The sequence below is a fragment of the Mobula birostris genome, chromosome 1 (genome assembly GCF_030028105.1).
Source record: "Mobula birostris isolate sMobBir1 chromosome 1, sMobBir1.hap1, whole genome shotgun sequence".
Lineage (NCBI taxonomy): Eukaryota > Metazoa > Chordata > Chondrichthyes > Myliobatiformes > Myliobatidae > Mobula > Mobula birostris.
The window spans coordinates 203378372-203405706 of NC_092370.1; the positions used below are offsets into that span (position 1 = coordinate 203378372).

General features: G+C 41.1%; 1 protein-coding gene across 1 annotated transcript in view; it reads left to right on the plus strand.

Moving 5' to 3' along the window:
• The first annotated feature begins 7333 nt into the window (after positions 1 to 7333).
• Positions 7334 to 27335, plus strand: part of sav1 (salvador family WW domain containing protein 1) — a 36719-nt gene continuing 16717 nt past the window's right edge. The window contains exons 1-2 of the mRNA XM_072269230.1: positions 7334 to 7567; positions 11222 to 11665. Of these exons, the coding sequence (XP_072125331.1) occupies positions 7474 to 7567; positions 11222 to 11665 (538 nt within the window). The 5' untranslated portion in view covers positions 7334 to 7473. The remainder of the gene's footprint in view (positions 7568 to 11221; positions 11666 to 27335) is intronic.

Consider the following 27335-nt stretch of genomic DNA (forward strand, 5'->3'; position numbering starts at 1 on the left):
ATTTTCCCTTTGTCATACCCAGAAAAACACATAGATGAAAAGCCGAAAACATGGAGTTTCATGACTGTTCCCTTATCTGTTAACTCTATTTTAAAAAAGTCTCTACTTTGTACAACATTTGACATACAGAGTGAAACCTCCATGTCAAATGGCAACGTACACATGGTAAATTGCAAATGTTATGTTTAAAAAGAATTTTTGCAATTGTTCACCCAAAATATTTTGAGTTATGGCACGTTCCTTTGAAACATAATTCCTTCCATTTGTATTTAAAATATATGAAAATGAGAACAAAATGAATGACTTCAAAATGAAAATTGAGTTGCGTCTGCATTTTTGATTTAATGAACTGCACAATTTGATTCCGTCACCTGAGGTCCACCCTTGGTTGAAATGCCGTAGCAATCAATTAATATTAGCAAAAGTCTTATGAACTATTCTGCAGGTTACAAAAGCAGCCATATACTGTAAATACAAAATCATTTTAGATTTCAGGATCTGTATGTTTGTGAATACTTCTGAGTGTTTCAACACCCTGTTACTGTACGTGACCTTCATGGGGATATGCTTCCAGTCCCGGTACATTATGATTTGACATAACATTTAAGGTGAAATATCATTACTTTGCATTATTCTTATATGCCTTGTCCATCAACAGAGTATTTCACATTTAGTTGTACTAGGCAGTTGAATATGCGTCTGGTTATGTAGAAGAATAAGCCGTGTTGGTAATGGTGAATTGATGTATGTGGATAATTTCTGTTTAATTGTCTCTAAGACAACTAGGGTTACAAAGTTAAGCTGTATCTAATGTTGGAAGGTTTCATCAAATGTCTAACTTGTACAGTGCCTTGCCAGTGACCATACAACTCACAGTGATTGTCCAAAATATCCATTTATATGATGCACTAACTTCTGTCACAAATTGGGTAATGGGCCTCTGTTTCTCAATTGTGACTGTCAATCAGAGAGCCTCTTTTCACATTTTTTTCATAACAGTGAAATGCAAGTGCAGATTTATGTACATGGATCACCAAAATGTCACGTTCAGATATATAAACAACAAAACTAATGGAATGCAGATGACGTGTGGAGAAGTGGAGTTCAAGGGAATATTGGTTTGGTGCATTTATACAAAGCTCTACATCGAATGTTCCTGAAATACTTTGAATGGTTTTAAGCACCACAACATAGAAAGGATATAGGGATTTCAAACGGAATTCAGCATTGATCTGCTGTAATGATACCTCACCCTGAACAATGCTGCAAACCGATCACAGTCCAAATACTATTTAAATTCTTAAAGTGGTACACTATTACAACCGATACCATATCTCTGCTTCATGATACAGAAAGACTTGAGGAATTGGTAAAATTTAAGAGTGAACTTAAAAGAAAAATCAGGAAAAAAACAAAGAAAGGGCATTAATAAATGTTGGCAACTAAAACAGAATAAAACCAAAGATGTATTATAGATGCATAGAGTAGAACCTGCTTGAGGTAAAATGATGAAGATCCTGAAAGCTTACAGAGTGCCAGACCATCTACTGAGAGCAATAGAGTCCAGCTATACCAAAACCATGGCAAAAGTTAATATTATTTTAGATGTTGTCTGTGATATATGTGCTGAGTTTTGCACCTTGGTCATAGTTGTTTCATTTAGCTATATACATGTGTATGGTTGAATGACAATAAATCTGAACTTGAACTTAACGAGAAGGGTCAATGAGACCAGTAAATTTTATTTAGTCTGTGTGGACTTTAGCAAAGGATTTTTCGATGTCTCACTTAGTAAGCTGTCTAAAAAAAGTAAGAGCTTTTGGGTATTGTGACTGAATAAGGACCGTGGACCAAACTTCGTAACGGTCTTTATTCAGCACAATTAGCATTCAAGAGGAGACCTGGTGGAAATCTGGCTCCTGGAAGAATCAGTGTAAAACGTTTCAAAGCTCAAAATAAGACAAGTTTTTATGCTTGTGACAACAAAGATAAGTGCAATTAATTCATAACATTTCAATAGCTACAATAATATTGTTTACTTTGATATTTTGAATCTTAGAAAAGGTCATTGGTTTACAATGGAAGCACATTGTAACTAACTAGACACCTCTAAATATTTAAATACCTTAGCAGGGACAAAGTAATTCGTGTGAATGATCCAAAAACTTGAGAGGACATAAACCCCAGTCACCCAAAACTAGTGGGAGCTAACTATCCGGGTACATAAAAGTACCAATTATTGATTGACAGAATAAGTATATCTATGACCAGGTCTGATATGCTTGTGACAAAATAAGTTCGGTCTGAAACCTTTCCCAATCTCTGTCACCATGATTCAAAATAACTTAACTGAAAATGTCACATACTTGTTTTGATGTAGGCCAATTACCCCATGTTTGCTGATGCTTACAAGAATATATCTCACAGTAATGTAATTTGCAAGCTATAAGCAGCTTCCTGCTGTGTGCCCAGCAGCCTGTGTCCTGTAGGTGAGATGCTGCAGATGCTGGAAATCTTGAGCAACACAAACAAAATGCTGGATGAACTCAGAAGGTCTATAGTGGGCATATGAGTCTGAGACCCTTCATGATTAAAGATCTTAGACCAAAACAATAACTGTTTATTTCTCTCCATAGATGCAGAATAAACTGCTAAGTTCCTCCAGCATTGTGTGTGTATTGTTCTGTTTGCTTATAAAGCTGTACTTTTTAATTTCAAAACTAATTACTGGTTGCACTTCAATTTGAACAGTTGTTCTTAAAGATTGGTTCTCCTTTGTATAAATGCCTACTATCCACATTTTCAGATGCCCATGTCCAACAATCCTTAACACTGGGATTCCAGGGAGAGTAGAAAATTGAATCCAAAATTAGTGGCAGGAAGCAAAGGGTAATTTTGATGCAACACACACAAAATGTTGGTGGAACGCAGCAGGTTAGGCAGCATCTATAGGAAGAGGTACAGTCGACGTTTTGGGCCAAGACCCTTCGTCAGGACTAACTGAAAGAAGAGATAGTAAGAGATTTGAGAGGGGGAGGGGGAGATTAAAATGATAGGAGAAGACAGGAGGGGGAGGGCTGGAAAGTTGATTGGCAAAAGGGATACAGTACAAGGCTGGAGAGGGAGAGGATAATGGGATGGGAGGAGAGGAGCACTAGAGGAAGATGGAGAGCAGGCAAGGAGTTATAGTGAGAGGGACAGAGGGAGAAGAAAGAGAGAGAGAAAGAAAGGGGGAAAAATTAATAATAAATAAATAAGGGATGGGGTAAGAAGGGGAGGAGGGGCATTAACGGAAGTTCATGCCATCATGTCAATGTTCATGCCATCAGGTTGGAGGCTACCCAGATGGAATATAAGGTGTTGTTCCTCCAACCTGAGTGTGGCTTCATCTTGACAGTAGAGGAGGCCATGGATGGACACATCAGAATGGGGATGGGACGTGGAATTAAAAAGTGTGGCCACTGGGAGATCCTGCTTTCTCTTGCAGACAGAGCGAAGGTGTTCAGCGAAACAGTCTCCCTGTCTGCGTCGGGTCTCGCCAATATATAGAACGCCGCACCGGGAGTACCAGACGCAGTATATCACACCAGCTGACTCACAGGTGAAGAGTTGCCTCACCTGGAAGGACAGTCTGGGGCCCTGACTGGTGGTGAGGGAGGAAGTGTAAGGGCATGTGTAGCACTTGTTCCACTTACAAGGATAAGTGCTGGGAGGGAGATCGTTGGGAAGAGATGGGGGGAACAAATGGACAAGGGAGTCACATAGGGAGCGATCCCTGCGGGAAGCAGAAAGGTGGGAGGAGGGAAAGATGTGCTTGGTGGTGGGATCCTGATGGAGGTGGCAGAAGTTACGGAGAATTATATGTTGGACCCGGAGGCTGGTGGGCTGGTAGGTGAGGACAAGGGGAACCCTATCCCCAGTGGGCTGGCAGGAGGATGGGGTGAGAGCAGATGTGCGTGAAATGGGAGAGATGCATTTGAGAGCAGAGTTGATGGTGGAGGAAGGGAAGCCCCTTTCTTTAAAAAAGGAAGAAACCTCCTTCGTCCTGGAATGAAAAGCCTCATTCTGAGAGCAGATGCGGCGGAGACGGAGGAACTGTGAGAAGGGGATGGCATTTTTGCAAGAGATAAGATGGGAAGAGGAATAGTCTAGGTAGCTGTGAGAGTCCGTAGGCTTACAGTAAACATCAGTAGATAAGCTGTCTCCAGAGATAGAGACAGAAAGATCAAGAAAGGGGAGGGAGGTGTCAGAAATGGACCAGGTAAATTTGAGGGCAGGGTGAAAGTTGGAGGCAAAGTTAGTTGTCTTTGTGTCTAGATAGTTAGTCTAGTTAGCCATTTGATTACTAATTTAACTGGTTCAGCACACATTGTGGGCCAAAGGGCGTTTCCTGTGCTGTACTGTTCGATGTTCTATTAGTTTGATCAAAGGCTGAATGCAGTTTTGGTCTTTGCTTAGAAGTCAGATATGATTGCACTGGAAAGAATGTTGAACAGATACTTAAGAATGTTTTCAGGAATGGATAATTATACTTGCAAGATTGGATAGGCTGGATGTGCTTTGTTTTACGCTAAGATTTGCATCATGCAGCGTATATCAAAAAAATTAGGAGCAACACAAAATGATGAAGGAACTCAGCAGATCAGGCAGCATTAATGGAGGAAAATGAATAGTATTGGTTCAGGCTGAGACCCTTCATCAGAACTAGAAAGAAAGGCGGCAGAGGCCAGAATAAAAAAGTAGGGGGAAGGGAGGAGCACAAGATGGCAGGAAATGGGTAAGTCCAAGTGAGCGGGAAGGTAGGTGGGTGGGGAAGGATGATGAAAGGTTATGATATAAAGAGTGATACATGGAAGAAGTAAAGGCCTGAAGAAGAACTCTAATAAGAGAGGACAGTAGAGAGGAATAAAGGGAATGAGGGGAAAATTAGGGGTGTTTTTCCCTGAGTGGAGTAGTCAAAAACCAAAGGGCATTAAGCTAACATTTATGATAGCAGGATTCAAGAAGGTATGAGGGGAAACACTTTCACTATAGGGTAATAAGGGATTGAAACTCTGCCTGAAACCCTCATTTCTGTTTTACAGTACTTGGATATGGTCTCAAAGACATAAGAACATAATAGGAGCAGGAGTAGGCCATCTGCCCCGTTGAGCCTACTCCACCATTCAATAAGATCATGGCTGATTTGGCCATGGTCTCACCTCCACTTATCTGCCTTTTCCCCCATAACCCTTAATTCCCTTGCTATGCAATATCTATCCAACTTTGTCTTAAATATATCTACTGAGGTCACCTCCACTGTTTCATTGAGCAGAGAACTGCACAGATTCACTGCTCTCTGGGAAAAGCAGTTCCTCCTAATCTCCATCCTAGATTTACTCCCTTGAATCTTGAGGCTATGCCCCCTAGCTCTAGTCTCACCTACCAGTGGAAACAACTTTCCTGCTTCTATCTTATCTATCCCTTTCATAATTGTATATGTTTCTATAAGATCTCCTCTCATTCTTATGAATTCCAGCGAGGACAGTCCCAGGCAACTCAAATTTCTCCTCATAGTCTAACCCCCTCATCTCTGTAATCAACCTGGTGAACCTCCTCTGCACTGCCTCCAAAGCCAGTATATCCTCCTTCAAGTATGGAGACCAGAACTGCACACAGTACCCCAGCTGCGGCCTCACCAGTACCCTGTATAGTTGCGGCATAGCCTCCCTGCTCTTAAATTCAATCCCTCTAGCAATGAAGGCCAACATTCCATTTGCCTTCTTGATAGCCTGCTGCACCTGCAAACCAACTTTTTGTGATTCATGCACAAGCACTCCAAGTTCCTCTGTACAGCAGCAAGCTGCAATTTTTTTCCCTTTTAAATAATAATCTGCTCTTTCATTTTTCCTTCCAAAGTGGATGACCTCACATTTACCAACATTTTACTCCATCCGCCAGACCCTTGTCCACTCACTTAACCTATCTATATCTCTCAGCAGGCTCTCCGCATCTGCACAATTTGCTTTTCCATTCAATTTGGTATCATCAGCAAACTTAGATACACTACACTCGGTCCCCTCTTCCAGATCGTTAATGTATATCGCGAACAGTTGTGGGCCTAGCACCGACCCCTGTGGCACACCACTCACCACTGATTGCCAAGCAGAGTAACATCCATGTATCCCAACTTTCTGCTTTCCATTAGTTAACCAATCCTCTATCCATGCTAATATATCACCCCCAACTCTGCATCCTTATCTTATGCATTAGTCCTTTATGCAGCACTTTATCGAATGCTTTCCAGAAATCCAAGCAAATAACGTCCATTAGTTCCCCTCTATCCTTTTAGGCATCTGTTAGTCTCATGAGACCATGGATTTGCGCCTTGGAAGGTTTCCAGGACGCAGGCCTGGGCAAGGTTGTATGGAAGACCCATGCTGCAAGTCTCCCCTCTCCATGATACCAATGTTGTCCAAGGGACCCATACAGCTTGGCACCGGTGTCGTCAAGGACACACACGCTGCCTCAGCCAAAACTCGAACTAGTGACCTTCGAATCACTAGACAAACGCCTTAACCACTTGGCCACGTGCCAATCCTCTATCCACAGCACTCATTATATCTTCGGAGAAGTCCATTAAGTTTGTCAGACAGGACCTGCCTTTGCTGAATCCATGCTGTGTCTGCCTGATGGATCCATTTCTTTCCAGATGCCTCGCTATTTCTTCTTTAATGATAGCTTCAAGCATTTTCCTAACTATAGATGTTAAACTAACTGGCCTGTTAGGTTGTGAACCAAATGTAGGAAGGTGGGATTTGGCTGGATCTCTATATTTCAACTAGCACACACGATGAGCCAATTGACATCTTTTTGTTTACATTTTCCAACGTTTATAATTTGCAGATATTTTGTTTTACCAGAGGCTTAGAGAAACAGGTAGGTGATATAACTTAATTCACCGTCTATGTTCCTTTGTTATGTATATTTTAGGATTGTTGGCAGCATTTTTTTTGCAAATAATAAATCATAGATCTAGAACGCGGAAAATGCTCCGGAACTCAGGTAACAACCGACTGATAAATGGTCTCCAATTTGCAAGGTTAAGCTTTCCCACATCCTTCAAATCTCGGAACTGCTTGAGGGTTAGCAACCCCGGGTGTGCACATTTAATCTTTTGTGTCCCAGGACTAGAGGTGCAAGAGGGAAGGCAGCCGCTAACCCGGAGCGGTGAGGCCGATGTGCGCAGGCCCGTTAGCCCGCTGGTGGCGAGTGAATCCAGCGCGGCTAATTGGCCGCAGTTTGTAAACATTGGCCAGTTCCGCGCATGCCCGGTGGAGCCAGTTCCCAGCATGCGGCGGGAGGGGTCCGAATGAAAGTTTGCGGCTGAGGCGGCAGAGCGGCGGAGGCGTCGGCGTTCGGTGTGTGCGCGGCGGCCGAGTGACAGGATGCGGGCGCGGCCGTGCTGAGGGGGCGGAGCGCTGCTTTAAAGCGATGTTATCAAGGAAAAAAAGTAAAAACGAAGCGTCCAAGCCGCCTGAGGTCCAGGGGAAATACGTCAAAAAGGAGACGTCTCCACTCCTAAGGAGTGAGTATGGGGCCCGTGCAAGGCGGGGGCGGACGGCGCCAGAGTGGGGTGGACTTGGCTGGGGAGGTGGGTCTGTTTAAAATTCCCTCACGGGCCACTTATTGCTGGCCGTTTCCTCCAGGTGGGTGCGTGCAGGATCCGAATCGTGTTGCGTTTCAATAACTTGGTTAACGTCTCAGATAGGTAGTTCCTCGAGAATGGACGAAAGAGGAGGACGCAGCTCGGGGAGCAGATGTAACAGATGCAAGTTTTTGGTTAATTCTAGTCGACTTTTGAGAGAGGACATTCTTGCCCTGTCGGAAGCTAAACTCTTAGGCACATTAGTAAACTAAATTGCATTTGAATCTTTAATGATAATTGTAGGCTTACAGCAACATGCCAAGTTATATTCAGCAGAGGAAAAGTGGGCCCTAAATTTGTGTCGGGGGTTGTGCCAGACATGTGGCAAAACATTTGCAGCTGTGTTCAACCAGAAATACTGCTCAGATTTCCCCTGAAGTCCCCACAATTACAGAAGCTAGTCCTCAGTGGATTCTTTTCACAAGTAATGATTGAGGGTACTGGATACAGCAAAAGTATCTGCCAGTGCAATTCAACACTGGCGATCTGTTAACATGAAAGGCTGTTCGGGAGTGTGCTGCCCACAACTAGGATAAACACATTCCATGCACGTTTGATCTATCAGTCATTGACAAAGCTATGAAAGTTGTCGTCAACAGTATCGCCCTGACGTGGAAGCCATTCGTCATCATGGACTGTGTCTTGAAAATTCCTATGCAAAGGCATCATAAGTGACTCTTCATTAGAAGGTGTTTCAGGAATGTGACTTGCCACCTCCTTCCCAAGAGCAATTAAGAATAGATAATAAATGTTGCCTCTCCCAGCAATGCCCATGTTGTGAAAAAGGTGACTCGAAACTGCAGACTTTTTTTCCAGTGCTGATGGCATCAAAACTTTGAAAGATGATTTCATCAGTGGAGCAGTGTCTGATGTTCTGGGGCTGAAAGTGAATGTTTTTTATGATTTAATTTTTTTTGTATATTGCAAGTTCAACCCACATTTGGATGTGGGGTAACAGCTGAACAAGGGAAAGGTTAAATCAAAATTGTGAAGAAAATATTCCATTTTGGACATGATGCAAGGAAGTAGAATTTTTGCCTGTTTAACAGGAGCAGTGATGTGGACCTGACTAGGTATGATTGGTGAGGAAGGGTCTGGAGATGAAAAATGGCTTTGAAGGTCATTTGGTTAAAGATTTAGAGGTAAGCATGTGTCAATCTGAAGAATGTAAGAAGTTCTCAAGATGGGCAATATTGGCTCTAACAGTCAGCTGCAGAGTAAAAGAAAGTCTTTCAAATCAGTGTGGACTATGTTGTTGAAAGGCTGCAGAGGGTTTTGAGAAGTGTGTGGAAGGATAGAATCTCTTGTCATGGTCACTGCAAGATGTTTCACTATTTTAACTGTCGAGTACTGGAGTGGGATTCGGGGGGTGGCGCTGGCCATATGGGATGAGAGAAGTCCTTATCAAAATGTTTCAGGCTGATGTAATGTGAGGAATGAGCACCACATTCCAGAGGTTTCTGAGAAGAAAAGGAGGTTGTACATTCAAACTAGGATATAGCATTTAGTGTTGATAATGTGGTAGACAAGACAAACCAAACACAGATTAAATGCTAATTTTGTAAAACATCTGCATTCAGTCTGCAGGAGTATTTCTATGATTTCACTGTTTAGGATATTCCCATGATTTCACAATTGAGCTAGTTCCAATTTTCTAATTTGTCCCTGTTGTGCAGAAAGGAGTTCTTGTGAAGTTATTTCTGCTTTCTTTTAAATAAAAGTTTGGTACTTGCTCTAGTAGTTGTCAATTGGTGAGTGACATTGGAGCATGTTTTGATGTGAAACTGGCACATTATATGATGCTGAATTAGAGGATTGCTTGCAGTCACAGTCATGTTTATTTTTATCAATGTTCCTCAATATTATCCTTTTTAAACTTGAAATTGTATATGGTTAGTGCTTTTATTACGAAGTTAGTCGATTAAATGTTTTGTATCCTCAAATTAGGTTTAAAAAGTAACTGAATTTGACATGCTAAATTATTGGTTGCAAAGTTCTCTTTCCTTGCTGAAACAATTCTGTATAAATTACACATTTCTTGGATGAAAATACAATTTCTCAGTTCTTGCTGAGCCTCCTTACTGCCACCTACAAACGTACATAGCAGGGGAGAGCCACTAAAATATTCTGTTTGGCACAGCTGCACAAGCATAATGCTTTGTGCAAGACCACCGTTACACAAAGCTGTTTTGAGTCCTTGTATGATCTTCCTCTACAGATGATCCTTCCTTCATAAATAGAACATTAACCTTAAAACATTTTCCCTTGTTTAATTTTCTGACCTTAAGAAACCAAAACCAAAAGTTATTTCCATTATTTTATCCATATAATTCTTGACATAAGGAATTAATTCAAAATGCTTAGCTGCTGTATTCTTCGAGTCTCTATCTGAATTTGCATCTTGCATCCTTCAGTCACAAATTTACATTAGTCTTGCTAGACAGGTTTGGATAGAATGTTGATGCTGAAATCCAAATCATCCTTAGTGTCTTCCATAACTATTTTCCAGAAGGAATTTTCAAGCAATATCCCAAGGCTGTGCTAAAGATGTTTTTTAATCCTTGTTGAAATAACTAACTCTAACCAGAGCTTAATGGGGGGGGGGGGGGGAAGATCTGGTTAATTGGAATAGTCAGCCATTGTATTTGTGATTGAATATAACACAATTCAATTGTATTTTAGTAATTCTATGTGTATTGAGTCTCTATTACAATCATTTCTTAATTTTACATCTTCATTGTGCAGAGCCCTCAAACAAGGGTTAAGATCTGCTGGATGCATGAATTTTAAACCAGACAAGGCAATAAAAACTGAGATTTCATTTGCTTTTTTGCTGTAGTGCCTAAATAGTAATTTAAGCACCTTCAGAATACTGCCCCCTTGAAGGAATGGCACTGTGAAAGTATTCTTATCACCTGATTGAAGTCGAGAATATCTTTCCCAATGAATTATGTTGTCCTATTATCAAAATTTGATAGGGACAATTACCTTGTGAAGTAAATGTGTTCTACTGTCTGTGGAAATTCCGATTTTTAAGAGAAGTTGCTGGAGGTGAATTGGGGCACAAATACCCTAACTTTGGAGACAATTTTGATGTAGTTCTGGGGAAATCTAGTAAGCTCCATCAATACGTTGGTTAGTCAACACATTAATTTGTCTTGGCCAACACGAGTTGGAGAATTAATAAGTATAAATTCAGTGGTCCAGACTTGCAGATTTGGCAGATTTTCTGGACTATTGAGTTTACCCTGATTAATTCTCCAGCTCCTTTCTAATTCATTTTTTGGAATTGAATTTTCAGTTGATATGGTAAGTTTACAGGGAGCATGGTCCATAGAACTAGGTGACTTTAACGGAGTGTGGGAACCATGGGGAACTCTAAATATTATGATTATTGGAGTTTTTGCTGTAACTAAATAGACTTGTCCTTAAAAGTCATGATCCATTTTAAACAATGTAAACTGGTAAATTTTGTTGAATGTAACATTTTGAAATCTTGCTCTTAAAAACTAATGTTTATTCTTCTAATTACAGATTTAATGCCTTCATTTATTCGCCATGGACCAACAATTCCAAGGCGGACTGATGTTTTAGTGGAGCCGGGAACATCTGCATATCCTTCAGTTGATGTGGTTTCGCGAAACCAAAGCTTCCTGCGAGGTCCTGTCCAAAGACCAACTCGTGAAATCATTAGACGTGAAAGTAACAGACCTTCAGGACATTCGTACATCCCACGTAATATATCAGATGTCCCTCGAGAATATGGTGTCTCATCGCAGTCTTTCTTAGCTGAAGTTAATTCTGAAAATGGTGATGCTGGTCAGTCTGCCGCTCGTTATTATTATCCTGAGCCATATTATGAAGATGGACAAAGGCGGCGGCATGTAGTTGAGCGATTTCGGGATGATTATAGATATTATGATCATACACCTGATCCTTTTCCACGGTTACCACAAGGGCAAGGTAGACTTCCAGCTGGTAAGCTTTCTGGTCATGTTTTCTGACTGCAAGTACAGTTTGTCCAGATGGAAAACTTAATCTATGTGCCTTCTGTATTATTTTATGATTTTACATGTTCAGGTCCTATTGCAGACTGCATCCCTTATTACTTCACATAAGTTTAAATTTATAAAATTTAACTGAGCATAGTAACTTATTTTTTGACTTTCTGGCCCACTACTGCTTTCTGCATCTTGAAAGCATGTGTGGCAATAACGTTTTCCAGTTTTTCTATTTCCTGTTTTTCTCAATTCATACTTCCTGAGATCTTTGGCCCTCTTTCCATTAATAGAAAGGGTGCAATGCCACTGAGGGTTGTCCTACAGACCCCCTAATAGCCACTGGATCATTGAGGAACAGATATGCTATCAGAGTAAGGAAATGTATAAAAATAATAGGGTTGTTGTCATGGGGGATTTCAACTTCCCTAATACAAACTGGAAGCTTAATGTAAAGGGTTTCGATGGGGCTGAATTTAAGTGTATCTAGGAAGGTTTCTTAAATCAATATGTGGATGGTCCTACGTTGGGGGAGGCTGTACTGGACCAGGTGTTGGGTAAGGGCCTGGCCAGGTGACTGACTTTTCAGTGGATGAACAGTTAGAGAATAGTGACTGCAGCTCCTTAAATGTCAGGATAGCTATAGCTAAGGATAGGTATGGTCCTTGTGGGAGAGTTTAAAATTGGAGTAGGGCAAATTATGCGGGCATTAGGTAGGAACGAGGAAGTGTTAATTGGGAACCTTTTCTCTGGAAAGTCCACATCAGATACATGGGGGGTGTTTAGAGATCAGTTGCACAGAGTATAGGAAAGGTGTGTTCCTGTTACAAGGAAGGATGTGGATAGAAGATGAGAGAACCTTCGATGTCCAGAGAGGTGCTGAATTTAGTCAAGAAGAAAGAGGAAAAGTATGTACAGCTTTGGAATTCAGGATCAAATGAAGCACATGAGGAGTATTAAGAAGCCAGAAAAGAACTAAAGAAGAGAATTAGGAAAGCCAGGAGGGGCCATGAAAAGTCCTTGGCAAGTAGGATTAAGGTGGGTCCCAAGGCATTCTATATATGCATCAAGAGTAAAAGGCTAACTAGGGAGAAGGCAGAACCACGCAAGGATAAAGGGGGGAGCATTTGCCTGGATGCAGAGAAGGTGAGTAAGGTAGTTATTGAGTACTTAGCTTCAGTATTTACCAAGGAAAAGGATATAGAGGACCAGAAGATCAGTGCTGAATGTATAAATGGAAATGTTGGGCCTCCTAATGAGTATTAAAATGGATAAGTTCCCAGGGCCTGATGGGATTTACTCCAGGTTGTTGAAGGGGGCAAGAAATGAGATTGCTAAAATATTTAGGAATAACCCTGCCAAAGGATCTTTCAACACTGTCACAGGTAAATTATGGGCCATTAATCTCAGAGATAAAAGCAGATATGCATAGATGGAATCTTATCCCCTTTTTAAGTTTAAATTCAAGGATAAATACTATAAAAATGAATATTCTTCCTCGGTTATTGTATCTTTTCCGTACTTTACCGGTGGAGGTGGATGATAATCAATTCAGGGAATGGGACAAATGGATTTCCCGCTTCATTTGGCAAGGAAAGAAACCTAGAATTCGATATAACACCTTACAGTTAGGGAAGGAAGGAGGAGGTATGGTTCTTCCTTGCCTGAGAAATTATTTTTATGCCTCACAGATAACCCCTCTGTTATATTGGTGTAATAGGGAATATAAGGCTAGATGGAAGGAAATAGAATTTGGATTAGTTGACAGTTTTCCTCTACAGGCCTCAGTAGCTGACAAAGGATTGATGGCCCAGTTGGAAAAATTTAAAAACAGTTGGATAAATCTTACGTTAAAAGTATGGCAGAAGGTGGTTAATTCATGTGGAATTAATAACATGTTAAAACTCTTTAGATGGTGTGCATATGATACCGAATTCCTTCCCAACAGAGGAGATAAAAGATTTGAGCTATGGATAAAGAAAGGTCTTACAACCTACCTCTCATTTATAGATAAAAGAGTATTACAAAGTTTCCAAATCCTGCAGGACAAACATGGCCTAGAACACAATGACTTTTTTAGGTACCTTCAAGTACGAAACTGTGTTAACCAGAGTTGTAGGTATACGGACCTATCAACAATAGAATTAGAATTTTTCAAGATTCTGAATTCGGCTTGCAGTTCAATACCTAGTAAGTCATTTTCTCGATTATATAATGCACTCTCCCATGCTAAAAATGTAAGTACACTGTATATTAAAGAGAAGTGGGAGAAAGAAGTGGGGTTGGTACTTTCAGAGGAGGCTTGGGGGAAAATCTGCAGCTTTCAATGGCCCTCGACTAATTCTTTGACTTGGAGAGAGCATTGTTGGAAAAACATAAGATACTTCAAGACCCCATATCAGGAAAAATATAAAGATACAAACGTGACGTGTTGGAGAAGGTGCAGCTCCAAGGAGGCAAATCATTTTCATATTTCCTGGGATTGCCCTAAATTAAGTCTATATTGGGAAGGTATTCATAGAACATTAGTTAAGGTACTTAGGTCCCAGATACCTCTGAACTTTGAGACGCTCTATTTGGGGCATGTATTGTTTCTTGAACAGAAGGAAGATATAAAGTTGCTGCAGGCCCTCTTAGCGGCAAGTAAGAAATCAATCACTAGAAAGTGGCTAAATCCAATACCACCTACATTAGAAGATTGGCACGAAATTATCTTGGAAATATTTAAAATGGAAAAGTTGACTTACTCCCTGAGAGTTCAAAAAGAAAAATTTTATCAAATCTGGAATAAATGGATTGAATATATAACCCCAATGCGAGCAGACTTTAGATGACTCTCCTAATGATTTATACTGCTCTTCTCATCGACACAGTAATATTGCTAACGTAAGCACCCCTAGTCTAAATGTCTTTTTTTTTTGTTTTCTTTTGGAAAATAGAGAATTAACACAAGTAAAGGGAAAGATTTCGGAAAGGGATAAAAAATGAAAAAATTAAGTAAATACGTACATAGGGATTGGATAATTATGTCTGTGGGCAGGAGCAAGCATGAACAAATTAGGATATAAACACCTACAATGATTGTTACATAGGCTTACATACAACATTTTGGACCAGTGGAAATGGTCCAGAAGAGTTATATGGAAACTATTATTACTATTTTTCTTAACAACTAATACCATTACTTAGCCTAATAGATTAGAATTACCACAGTACATAATTATCTATTTAAGTGTCTAATTTCCTTTTATATCACCTCAATGTGTACTTAAGAGTGTATAAATAATTAGTTTTATACATATAAAAAAATGGGAAAGCTTATATGTGTGAAAAAAGTACATGATATTTGTGAATTCCTTATCGAAATTAAAATTAAAAAAAAAATAAAAAAATTGAGATTGCTGGTCCCTTGACTAGTATGCTTGTGTCCTCTCTAGCCATGGGAGAGGCCCCAGAGGACTGGCTAATGTTGCACATCTATTTAAGAAGGGAACTATAGACTGGTGAGTCTCATGTCAGTTGTAAGAAAATTACTGGAGAAAATTCTTAGGGATAGGATAGATGAGCATTTGGAAACCTATGGCCCAATTTAGGGAGATCCAGTGTGGCTTTGTGTTGGGCAGGTCATGCATTACCAACTTGATTGAGTTTTTTGACATGGTAATGAGAGATTGAGGGTAGGGCAATGGATGTTGTCAACATGGATTTTAGTAAGGCATTTGACAAAGCCCTGATGGGAGGCTAATCTGGATGATTTAGGATCCACAGTGAATTGGCTGTTTGGGTTCAGAACTGGCTTGCGCATAGAAGATGGGGTATTGGCTGAAGGAACTTGTTGAAACTGGAAGACTGTAATTTGTGGAGTTCTGCAGGGATCTGTTCTGGGACCTCGGTAATGTACAGTTGCAAGAAAAAGTTTATGAACCCTTTGCAGTTACCTGATTTTCTGCATTAATTACTCCTAAAATGTGATCTGATCTTCATTTTGTCAGGCAAGATTTTCCCTTGAGGAAACAATGCTGACTACAGCCTATTCTATCATGTGCCTCAAGTACCTCGAAACCACATCCTTGATAATTGACTCCCAACATCTTCCCAACCAGTCAGAATACTCTCCATGGTACCTTTGTAGAAATTTGCCAGAGACTTTGTTGATATAGCATATCTCTTCAAACTCCTCATAAAATATAGTAACGGCTGCTTCTTTTTCGTAACTGCTTTGATATGGTGGGCCCAGAATAGATCATCTATGATGTTGACACCCTGGTACTTGAAACTATTTACCCTTTCAATATCAGAATCACAATCAGGTTTAATATCACTGGCATATGTCATGAAATTTGTTTTGTGGCAGCAGTGCATTGTGATACATTAAAAAAAACTATAAATTACGGTAAGTATAGAGGAAAAAATAAGTAGTGCAAAAGAGAGGAGAATAAAGAGTGAGGCGATGTTCATGAATTCATTGTCTGATGGAGTGGGGAGGTGAAGGTGTTCCTGAAAAGTTTAGTGTGTCTTCAGACTCCTATACCACCTCTTTACTGGTAATGGGAAGAGGGCATGCCCTGAATGATGGGGGTCCTTGATGATGGATGCCACCTTTTTGAGGCATCACCTTTTGTATGTGTCCTCGATGCTGGGGACATATTCTGTAGCTCCATCATGGGTATCACTGCCCATGATGAAGCTGGCTGAGTGTACAACTTCATTTTCAAATTCTGTGCAGTACCTCCACCATACCAGATGGTTATGAAGCTAGGTAGTTTGCTCTCCAGAGTAAATCTGTAGAAATTTGCAAGTGTCTTTGGTGACATGGCAAGTCTCCTCAAACTGAATCAATGAATGAAATTTATTTTGGTCAGTACAAACATAACAAGCATCATTTTCAGTGATTTCATAAGACAAAATCACAACAAAAAAACATAGATATTCTTTAAAACAGACTGAAAGGGTATAGGCTGAAGCCACAGCTTATTACACCTACCCCTCTTACTTATACAACAACATATTTGGTGTCAATCATCAAACTCAAAATTAAATATAACCATTATCATGGCTTCTTTGTAATTGCATCAATATGTTGGGCCCAGGGTGATCTTCAGAGATGTTTACACCCAGGAGCTTGAAACTGCTTGACCCTTCCCAATTCTGATCCCTCAATGAGGATTGATGTGTGTTTCCTCGACTACCCTTTCCTGAAACCCACAATTAATTCCTTGGTCTTGCAGGCGTTCAGTGCAAGATTGTTGTTGCAACACCACTCATTTGGCTGATGTCTTGCTTATACGCCTCCTCGTCACCATCTGAAGTTCTACCAACAGTAGTTGTGTCGTCAGCAAATTTATAGGTGTTGGTTGAGCTATGCTTAGACACATAGTTCTGATTCTAGATAGTAGAGCAATGGACTAAGCACACGTCTTTGAGGTACGCTAGTGTTGCCCTGTCAGTGAGGGGGAGGTGTTATTTCTGATCCACGCAGATTATGGTCTGCCATTGAGTAAGTCAAGGATCTAATTGCAGAGGGAGGTACACGGTCCCTGGTTTTGGAGCTTGTTGATTAGTACTAAGGATATGATTGCATAAACAGCAATATGATTCAATAAACAGCAGCCTGGTGTAGGTATTATTACTGTCCAGGTGATCCAAAGTTGAGTGGGGAGCCAGTGAGATTGCATCCATAGACCATAAGACATAAGCTGTAGGAGCAGAATTAGGCCATTTGGCCCATCGCGTTTGCTCCACCATTTCATCATGGCTGATCCATTTCCCTCTCAGCCCCAATCTCCTGCTTTCTCCCCATATTCCTTCATGCCTTGATTAATTAAGAATCCTATCAACCTCTGCAGCTGCCTGTGGCAATGAATTCCACAGATTCACCACTCACCAGCTAAAGGAGTTCCCCCTCATCTCTGTTGTAAAAGAATATCCCTCTATTGAGGCTGTGTCCTCTGGTCTTAGACTCTCCTGCCAGAGGAAATATCCTCACAACATCCACTCTATCAAGGCCTTTCGCCATTTGATTGTTTTCAATGAGGTTACCCCTCATTCTTCCAAATTCTAATGAATAAAGGCCTAACGCCATCTATTGCTCTTCATATGACAAGTCATTCAATCCCATAATCATTTTTGTGAACCTTCTTTGAACTCTCTCTAGTTTCAGCACATCCTTTCTAAGATAAGGGACCCAAACCTGGTCACAATACTTCAAGTGAGGTCTCACCAGTGCTTTATAAAGTTGCAACATTACATTCTTGATTTTATGTTCTAGTCCTCTTGAAATGAATGCTAACATCGTATTTGCCTTCCTCACCACAGACTCAACCTATAAATTAACTTCTAGGGAATCCTGCACGAACACTACCAAGTCCTTTTGCATCTCAGTTTTTTGCATTTCCTCTCTATTTAGAAAATAGTCAACCTTTTCATTTCTCCTACCAAACTGTATGACTGTACACTTCCCGACACTGTATTCAATCTGCCATTTCTGTACCCATTCTCCTAATCTGTCTTAAGTCCTTCTGTAGCCTCTCTACTTCCTCAAACCTACCTGCTCCTCCACCTATCTTCATATCATCTGCAAACTTTGCAAAAAAGCCATCAGTTCCATCATCCAAATCATTGACATATAATGTAAAAAGAATCAGTCCCAACACAGACCCCTATGGAACACCACTAGCCACTCGCAGCCAGTCAGAAAAGGCTCCCTTTATTCCCACTCTTTGCCTCCAGCCAATCAGCTGCTGCTTTATCCATGCTAAAACCTTTCCTGTAACATCATGGGCTTGTAGCTTGTTAAGCTTGCTCATGTGTGGTACTTTGTGAAAAGGCCTTCTGAAAATCCTAATACGCAACATCAACCGGTTCTCCTTTGTCTATCCTGCTTGCTATTTCAAGGAATTCCAACAGATTTGTCAGGCAAGATTTTCCTTTGAAGAAACCATGCTTACTATGGTCTATTTTATCACGTGCTTCCCAGTACCATGAGACCTCATCCTTAATAATCGACTTCAAAATCTTCCCAACCATTGAGTTCAGACTAACTGACCTATAGTTTCCTCTCTTCTCCCTCTCTGTTCTTGAAGAATGGAGTGACATCTGCAATTTTCCAGTCTTCCAAAACCATTGCAGAATCTAGTGATTCTTGAAAGATCATTGCTAATGCCTCCACGATCTCTTCAGCCACCTCTTTCAGAACTCTGGAGTGTGCACCATCTGGTCCAGGTGACTTATCTACCTTCAGACCTTTCAGTTTCCCAAGAACCTTCTGTCTTATTATGATAACTTCACACGCTTCAGGCCCTCTGACACCTAGAACTTCCACCATACCGCTGGTGTCTTCCACAGTGAAGACTATTTTATTCAGTTCATCTGTCATTTTGTTGTCTCCCATTATTGCCTCTCTAGCATTGTTTTCCAGCGTTCCGATATCCACTCTTGCCTCTTTTCACAGAATCTGAGGAAACCTTTGGTATCCTCTTTAATATTATTGGTTAGCTTACTTTTGTTTTCCATGTATAGATCTGCTGTAGAACTGTTGTGATGGGAGGCAAATTGTAGTGGGTCCAGGTCCATGCTTAGTTGATTCTGGCCATGACCAAAGCACTCACAGTAGATTTGAGTACCACTGGGTGATGGTCATTGAAGCAGCTCACCCTGCTCTTCTTGGACACTGGTAAGATTGTTGCCCTTTTGAAGCATGTGGGAATCTCCGACTGCAGCAATGAGAGATTGAAGATGTCCTTGAACACTCCAGCCAGTTGGTTGGCACAGTTTTTCAGAGCCCTGCCAGGTACACCTTCAGGACCTGACTCCTTGTGAGGGTTCACCCTTTTGAAAGATGTTCTAACACTGACTTCAAATCACAGGACCATCAGATGCTCTAGGGATTTGCACAGGTATAGCTTTATCCTCCCTTTCAAAGTGTGCATAAAAGGTGTTGAGCTTTATGTTGACCCCTTGATGAGGACTGCTGTTATCCCAATTTTCCCCTTCCTGAAATCCACAATTACTAGGTCTTACTGACGTTGAGTACAAATTCCTTGTGGCACCACTCAACCAGCCAGTCTTTCTCACTCCTGTACACCATCTCATGCCATCTGAGATTCTGTCAACAACGGTTGTTCTCATTGGCGAATTTATAGACATTTGGGCTGTGCCTAACCATATAGTCAGGAGAGTAGAGCAGTGGGCTAAGCATGCATCATGGAAGTATGCCTGAGGAAGTCAAGGATCCAAGGATGCAGAGGGAGGTATGGAGGCCCAGGTTTTGAAGATCTGAGCTGAGGTGATGGGGCTGAGTTGTAATGTCTCATTATTGTGACATTAGCTGAGCTGTATTGTCACAAACTAGGGTACGGTGGAAAAATTTGTCTTGCACACTGTTCATACACATCAGTACATTGAGGTAGTTAGTATAAGGTAAAACACCAGACTGCAGAATAAAGTGTAACAGTTGCAGAAACAGTGCTGGCAGACAATAAGGTGCAAGTCATAATGAGGTAGATTGTGAGGTCAAGAATCCATCTTGGCCATGGCATCTAAGTGCTTGGACCAAAGGGATTAGAAGGAGAGAATAACAAAGAAGGTTTAGTCACCTGAAATTGGAGAACTCGATGTTTATACTGTTGCATCATCAGCTACCCTGGCAGCATGAGGTGCAGTTCCTCAAATATGCATTTTGCCTCACCCTGTCAGTGGAGGAGGCAGGGGACAGAAAGGTCAGTGTAGCAATGGGGAGGGGCATTGAAATAGCTTGTAACTGAGAGGTCAAGCTGATCGTTGTGGACAGAGTGCAGGTGCTTGGCAAAGTGGTCACCCAACCTGTTTGGCCTTGCCAATGTAGAGTAAGTCCAATTGAGAGCTCCAAATGTAGAATCTCTGCATTGCCTGGAGGGGCTGTTCAGTTTCCTGGAAAGCGGTGAAGGCAGAGGCATAGGGGCAGGGGTTGCACTGAGTGTTACAGAGAAATATGACTGGGATAGAGATGAATTGTTGGGGAGTGATGAAAGAATTGGAATAACGGAGAGTGATGGCCACAGAACAGTATTCTGTGGGGGAGGGGAGATGTGACAGATAGTGGGATCACTTTACAGATGGCAGATATGATGGAAGATAATGTGCTGAATGCAGAGGCTCATAACTTGAAAGGCAAGGTTCTTCATGGCTCTTAGCATTACTTTCTAATAATTTATTTAGCTAAACACAGCTTGGGTTTTAACTGGACTACCATTCTAAACCTTATCAGAGCCTTGGTTCTAACATAAGTTGAAAAGCTGCATTCTAAAAATGAAGTAACATCAAAACAGCATTTGACTGTGTGTGATTAGAGCTGATTGAAGTAAATGGATATTTTGGGAAGAACTATATGGTTGTAGTTCTATCATGCACAAAGAAAAATCAATGTGCAGTCAGTCCTAGAAACAGGAGTTGCTCAGGCAGTGTGCTAGGTCTAGCAATCTTCTGCTTCATTAAAAACTTCCGTTGCATCATAATAAGGCAATCCATTAATGATGCTACAGTCCTGCAAAGATGTTTCTGCCTTTATGCAGTAAGATTGAGGTCATCTTTGGTCATTTATTTTTAAATGCATAGTAACTGGCTTTTCTGACTCAGTGAGCCCATGCTGCCCAATTACACCCTTGTGACTGATTAACCTACTAACCTGTACGTCTTCAGACTGTGGGAGGAAACTAGAGCGTCTGGGGTCACAGAGAGAATGTACAAACTCGTCACAGACACTGGTGGGAATTGAACCTGGGTCACCAGCACTGTATAGCATTATGTTAACTGCTATGTTACTGTGCCAACCATAGGTTGATAAGTGGTAGTAAGACTGCCACTTGGTCTCCCCCCACCAATCAGTAACCTAGAGGGCATTGTGACTATTGAGCAGAAACTCAATTGGACCTGCTGAACAAATAATGTGTGGCTTTAACATCAGGTTAGAAGCTGAGTATACCATAGCAACTGGTGTCATTTGTCAAAGCCACTCCACTAATGGCAGGGTGCAAGTTGTTAGTGTGGTGAACTATTACAGACTTAGGAATGTTGTGTACTGATAATTGAACTTCTTGAGTGTTGTTGGAGATGTATTCATCAAGGAATAGCACCCATCTGCTCCCCTAAACATCAATCCTTTCCACTATTCTACAACGCCTGTCATGTGTAACATCTGTAAAATTCATTACAAGTACTTACCAAGGCCTTTCCAATAGCATCTTCATATTTGCAACCTTTACCACAAAGGCAATGTAGAATATCACCACACAGTTTCTCTCTAAGTCGGTGCATCATTCTGCTTTTGAAATACATTGCCAGTTCTTCACTGAGTCTAAACCACGGGGATGCATAAGACTCTTCACCAGAAAAGCTGCAATTGTTGAAGTTGGTTCACCAGCATCTTTAGATGAAGTGAGAGATGGGGGGTGGGGGGGAAATGCTGACCTTGCCATGAAGCCAACATCATAAAAAATTTTTTTTGAGGGGAAAAACCTGAATGAAATTCACTTAGTGTTGCGATGACTTTCCCCAAGTGTAATATCTTAATGAAGGCCATGTTAATCCTGCTCCTTTTCATTTATGATTGTGGACAGCTTACCTCTGTCATTAATTCCCTTGGCATTATAAATGATAGACGTTTTAATAGCTGTTGGTATTTGTGGATAATTGCCACTGATGTATGAGTAAATTGTTTGGAATTACTCAGCTAAATTCAGTCGGACGTACGGTTAGGGTACTGAGGGGATGAGCCACAGCTGAAGCCCTTTAATGCAAGAAGAGCTATCAAAATGTAATGGGATCAAAGGGTGTGTTCAAAGCAAGCTTTTTAAAATAAAATTTTAAAAAGCCTTCTATTTAAAAACACTCAGCTATACTTGATTCTTTCCCACATTTCCTCTATTAACTTTAATGAAGGAGTCCAAGATCCCTGTCTGGCCTGGTTCTGCTTGTTCATTATAAGTGCCTTGGAACCTTGTTGCTCTTAGGCTAATGATCATATTGTTTGAGATTGTTTGGCCAGCAAGAGATCTACTGAATACAGCTGCAGAGTAGTTTAAGAAAAATCAAAGCTGCTGTAAGTTGAAAATACCAATATCTTCCAGGAAAATTGAGGTTTTCGGGATTGCTTGCTACTAAACAATAAATCCCTATTATGTTTAGCTAGAATATAATTGTTTCAAGTCAGTTTCTTAGTTTTGAGTGTTTATAAAACATTTATTAAGAAATTTACTTGGAAACTAGGAAATAATTTTAAGAATTTAACTGTGCATGCCTAAAACCACTGTTAGGATTTTAGACTTTTGTTTATTTTTGACCTATTCATTTAAACAACTTTTTGTTTCTCATGGTGATGCGCTAGTGAATTGGCCAGCATAACACTTTACAGTGCCAGCGATTGGGCTTCAATTCCCATAGCTGTCTCTAAGGAGTCTGTATGTTCTCCCTGTGACCACATAGGTTTCCTCTGAATATTCTGGTTTCTATAAGACCATAAGGTAAAGGAGCAAAGTTAGGCCATTCGGCCTATCATCTCTGCTCGGCCATATCATCATGGCTGATTCAGTTTTCCTCACGGCCCCAGTCTCCTGCCTACTCCCCTTATCCCTTCACGCCCTGAGAATCAAGAATCTATCAATCCCTGCCTTAAATATACATGAAGACTTCGCCTCATGCATCTGTGGAGGCCAAGATTTCCACAGATTCACCACTCTGTCTAAAGAAGTTCCTCCTCATCTCCATTCTAAAAGGATACCCCTCTATTCTGAGGCTGTGCATTCTGTCTTAGATTCTCCTACCATAGGAAACATGCTCTCCCCATCCACTCTATCAAGACCTTTCACCATTTGATAGGTTTCGATGAGGTCACCCCTCAAGTCTTCAGAATTCTAATGGATGCAAAATTATGGAAGTCATAGAACACGACAGCACGGGAACAGGCCGAGTCTGTGCCAAACTAGTAGCCTGCCTAGTCCCATCAACCTACATCCAGACCATAGTTTAAATCCCCTCCCATCCATGTACCTATCCAAATTTCTCTTGTGTTGAAAACTAATCTGCATCCACCACTTCCACTAGCAGCTCATTCTACCCTATGAGTGAAGAAGTTCCCCATGTTCCCCTTAAATATTTCACCTTTCACCCTTAATGCATGACCTCTAGCTTTCGTCTCACCCAACTTCAGTGGAAAAAGCCTGCTTGCATTTAATCTATTTATACCCTTCATAATTTTGTAAACATCCATCAAATCTCCCTTCATTCTTCAACGCTCTGAGGAATAAAGTCCAAACTTATTCAATGTTTCCCTGTAGATCAGGACGTCAGGTCCTGGCACCATCCTTGCAAATTTTTACGTACTCTTTCAATCTTATTTACATCTTTCCTGTAGATAGGTGACCAAAACTGCACACAGTATTCAAAATTAGGCCCCCACCAACGTCTTGTTCAACTTCAACATAACATTTCAACTCCTGTACTCAATACTTTTGATTTATGAAGACTAGAGCAGCGGTCCCCAACCACCGAGGAAGCGATATGATTTGGTCAACTGCACCTTTCCTCATTCCCTGTCACAGCCACTGATCAGCCATTACGCATGCGAGGTCATGACCCGCGCATCATCTGTGTCAGGGCGGGAAGGCGATCAACTCCTCGAGCTTGCAAATGACGACGGGCTGAAAAGTATGTTTGACATAACATCTCTGTTGGCATTTTGGATCAAAGTCAAGGCTGAATATCCTGAGATAGTCACGAAAGCACTGAAAATGTTGCTTCCATTTCCAACATTTTTCTGCGAAGCGGAGTTTTCTGCAATGAATGCAACGAAAACTAAACTGCGGAATAGACTGGACATCAGGAACCCCCTTCAAGTATCGATGTCTCCCATCACCCCTCGATAGGACGGTGTTGTTGCAGGGAAACAAGCCCAGGGCTCCCACTGATTCAGCGATATTGGTGTGTTGCAATGATTTTATATATTCATACGGGGAAAATATGTGCTGTGCATTTAATATCCAAATATTACTTAAAATGTTATGATGCTATTGACTTATAAGTGACCTATATAACCATATAACAATTACAGCACGGAAACAGGCCATCTCGGCCCTTCTAGTCCGTGCCAAACGCTACTTTCACCTAGTCCCGCCGACTTGCACTCAGCCCATAACCCTCCATTCCTTTCCTGTCCAGATACCTATCCAATTTTTCTTTAAATGATCATATCGAACTTGCCTCTACCACTTCTACTGGAAGTTCGTTCAACACTTCAAGCTCCCCTGATAATTGACTTATCATTATATCCATGCGAGGAAAATATGCGCTGTGTGTTTAATATTAAATTCATTAGATAAACCCTTTTAGAAACAAAATTGTGTATTACCCACTTATCACCTATATTCCGGTAGTGATTAACACCCACCCCCATGAACAGAATCGCCAGAAAGGATTTGCTTGGTGGGGGGTGAGGAATCAGAAGGTCACGACGTGCATGCGTATTGGTCATTGTAGTCTTTTGGGTAAACAACGCATTTGACTGCTACTCTTGTTCGTTGGCAACCCTACCCCCCCCCCGGTCGGCTGGTCCGCAAGAATATTGTCAATATTAAACCGGTCCGCAGTGCAAAAAAGGTTGGGGACCCCTGGACTAGAGTACCAAAAGCTTTCTTTATAAATCAAAGGTATTGAGTACAGGAGTTGGGAATACAGGCCCAGAACCATCAAATACTTTTCATATGAGAAGCCATTCAACCCTGGAATCATTTTCATGAACCTCCTTTAAACCATCTCCAGTTTTAGCACGTCCTTTCTAAGATATGCGAGCCCAAACTGCTCACAATACTTCAAGTGAGGCCTCACAAGTGCATTATAAAGTCTCAACATAACATTCTTGCTTTGAAAGAACATGGAACAGTACAGCACGGGAACAGGCCATTCAGCCCACTATTTTCTGCTGACCTAGGTAAAGTAAATTTTAAAAAATAAAAATGCTAATTCCCCCCCCCACCTGCACAATGGCCATATCACCCCTTCCTCATAATCGTGTGCCTATCTGAACGACCCTTAAAAACTTCTAATGGATTTGCCTCTACCACCGTACCAGGCAGTGTACAGCATTTACAACTGAGTAAAAAAAAACTTGCCCCTCACAACCCCGCTTTGAACCTACCCCCTCTCACCTTCAATGCATGCCTTCTTTTATTAGACATTTCAACCCCAGGAAACACATCCTTCTCTGTCCACTCTTTCTTTCCCTCTCATAATCTTGTAAATCTCTTATCAGATCTCCCCTCAGCCTCCGCTCTAGAGAAAACAACCCATTTATCCAGCGTCTTGTGATAACACATGCCGTCTAAACCAGGCAGCATCCTTGTAAACCTCTTCTGCACCCTCTCCAAAGTCTCAACATCCTTCTGATAGTGGGGCAACCAGAACTGTATGCAGTACTCCAGATGTGGTCTAACCTGAGTTTTATAAAGTTGCAACATAACCTCCTGACTTTTGAACTCAATGCCTCGACTAATAAAAGCAAGCATTCCATAAACGTTGTTAACCACCTTATTGACCTGTGTAGCCACCTTCAAGGAACTATGTGCTTGAATCCCAAGATATCTCTGCTCAGCATCACTATTAAGGATCTTGCCCTTAAAAGTGTACTGTCTCTTTGCATTTGCCCTCCTGAGGTGTAACACCTCACATTTATCCAGGTTAAACTCCACCTTCCATTTCTCATTCCATATCTGCAGCTGATCAATGTTGTGTTGTATTCTTTGCCAGCCTTCTACATGGTCCACAATTCCTTTACATTCTAATCCTCCTGAAACGATTGCTAACATTGCATTTGCCTTCCTCACCGCAGACTCAACCTGCAAATTAACCTTTAGGAAATCCTGCACAAGGACACCCGAGTCCCTTTCACCTCAGTTTTTTGTATTTTCTCTCCATTTAGAAAATAGTCAACTACAAACGTATTTCATTTCTTCTACTAAAGTGCATGGCCATACACTACCCGATACTGTATTCCATCTGTTATTTCTGTACCCATTCTCCTAAACTGTTATGTCCTTCTGTAGTGTCTCTACTTCCTCAAAACTACCTGTCCCTCCACCAATCTTCATATCGTCTGCAAACTTTGCAACAAAGCCATTAATTCCATTACCCAAATCATTGACGTATAACTTAAAAAGAAGCGGTCCCAACACAAACCTCTGTGGAACACCAGTAGTCACCAGCAGCCAACCAGAAAATGCTCCCTTCTTTCCCAATCTTTGCCTTCTGCCAATCAGCCACTACTTTATCCATGCTAGAATCTATCCTGTATTAGCTTGTTAAGCAGCCTCATGTGTGGCATCTTGTCAAAGCCCTTCTGAAAAGGTTTCATCTCACATTCCAAAGATGTATGAGTAGATAAGATGTGGGCATGCTGTGTTGGCACTGGAAACCTTGGGATTCTTGTGGTCTGCCCCAGCACATGCTCAGGTTGTTGCTTGTTGATGCATTTCACTGTATTTTTAATGTTTCTCTGTACATGTGACAAAAATGCTGATCTTTAATCTTTAGAAATATTTAATATATTTGGATTACATTTCTCTTAAATCTTGTACTTTCATATGTTTTCTACTTGTATTTTGTTGAACCTGAAACCTGTTGTACAT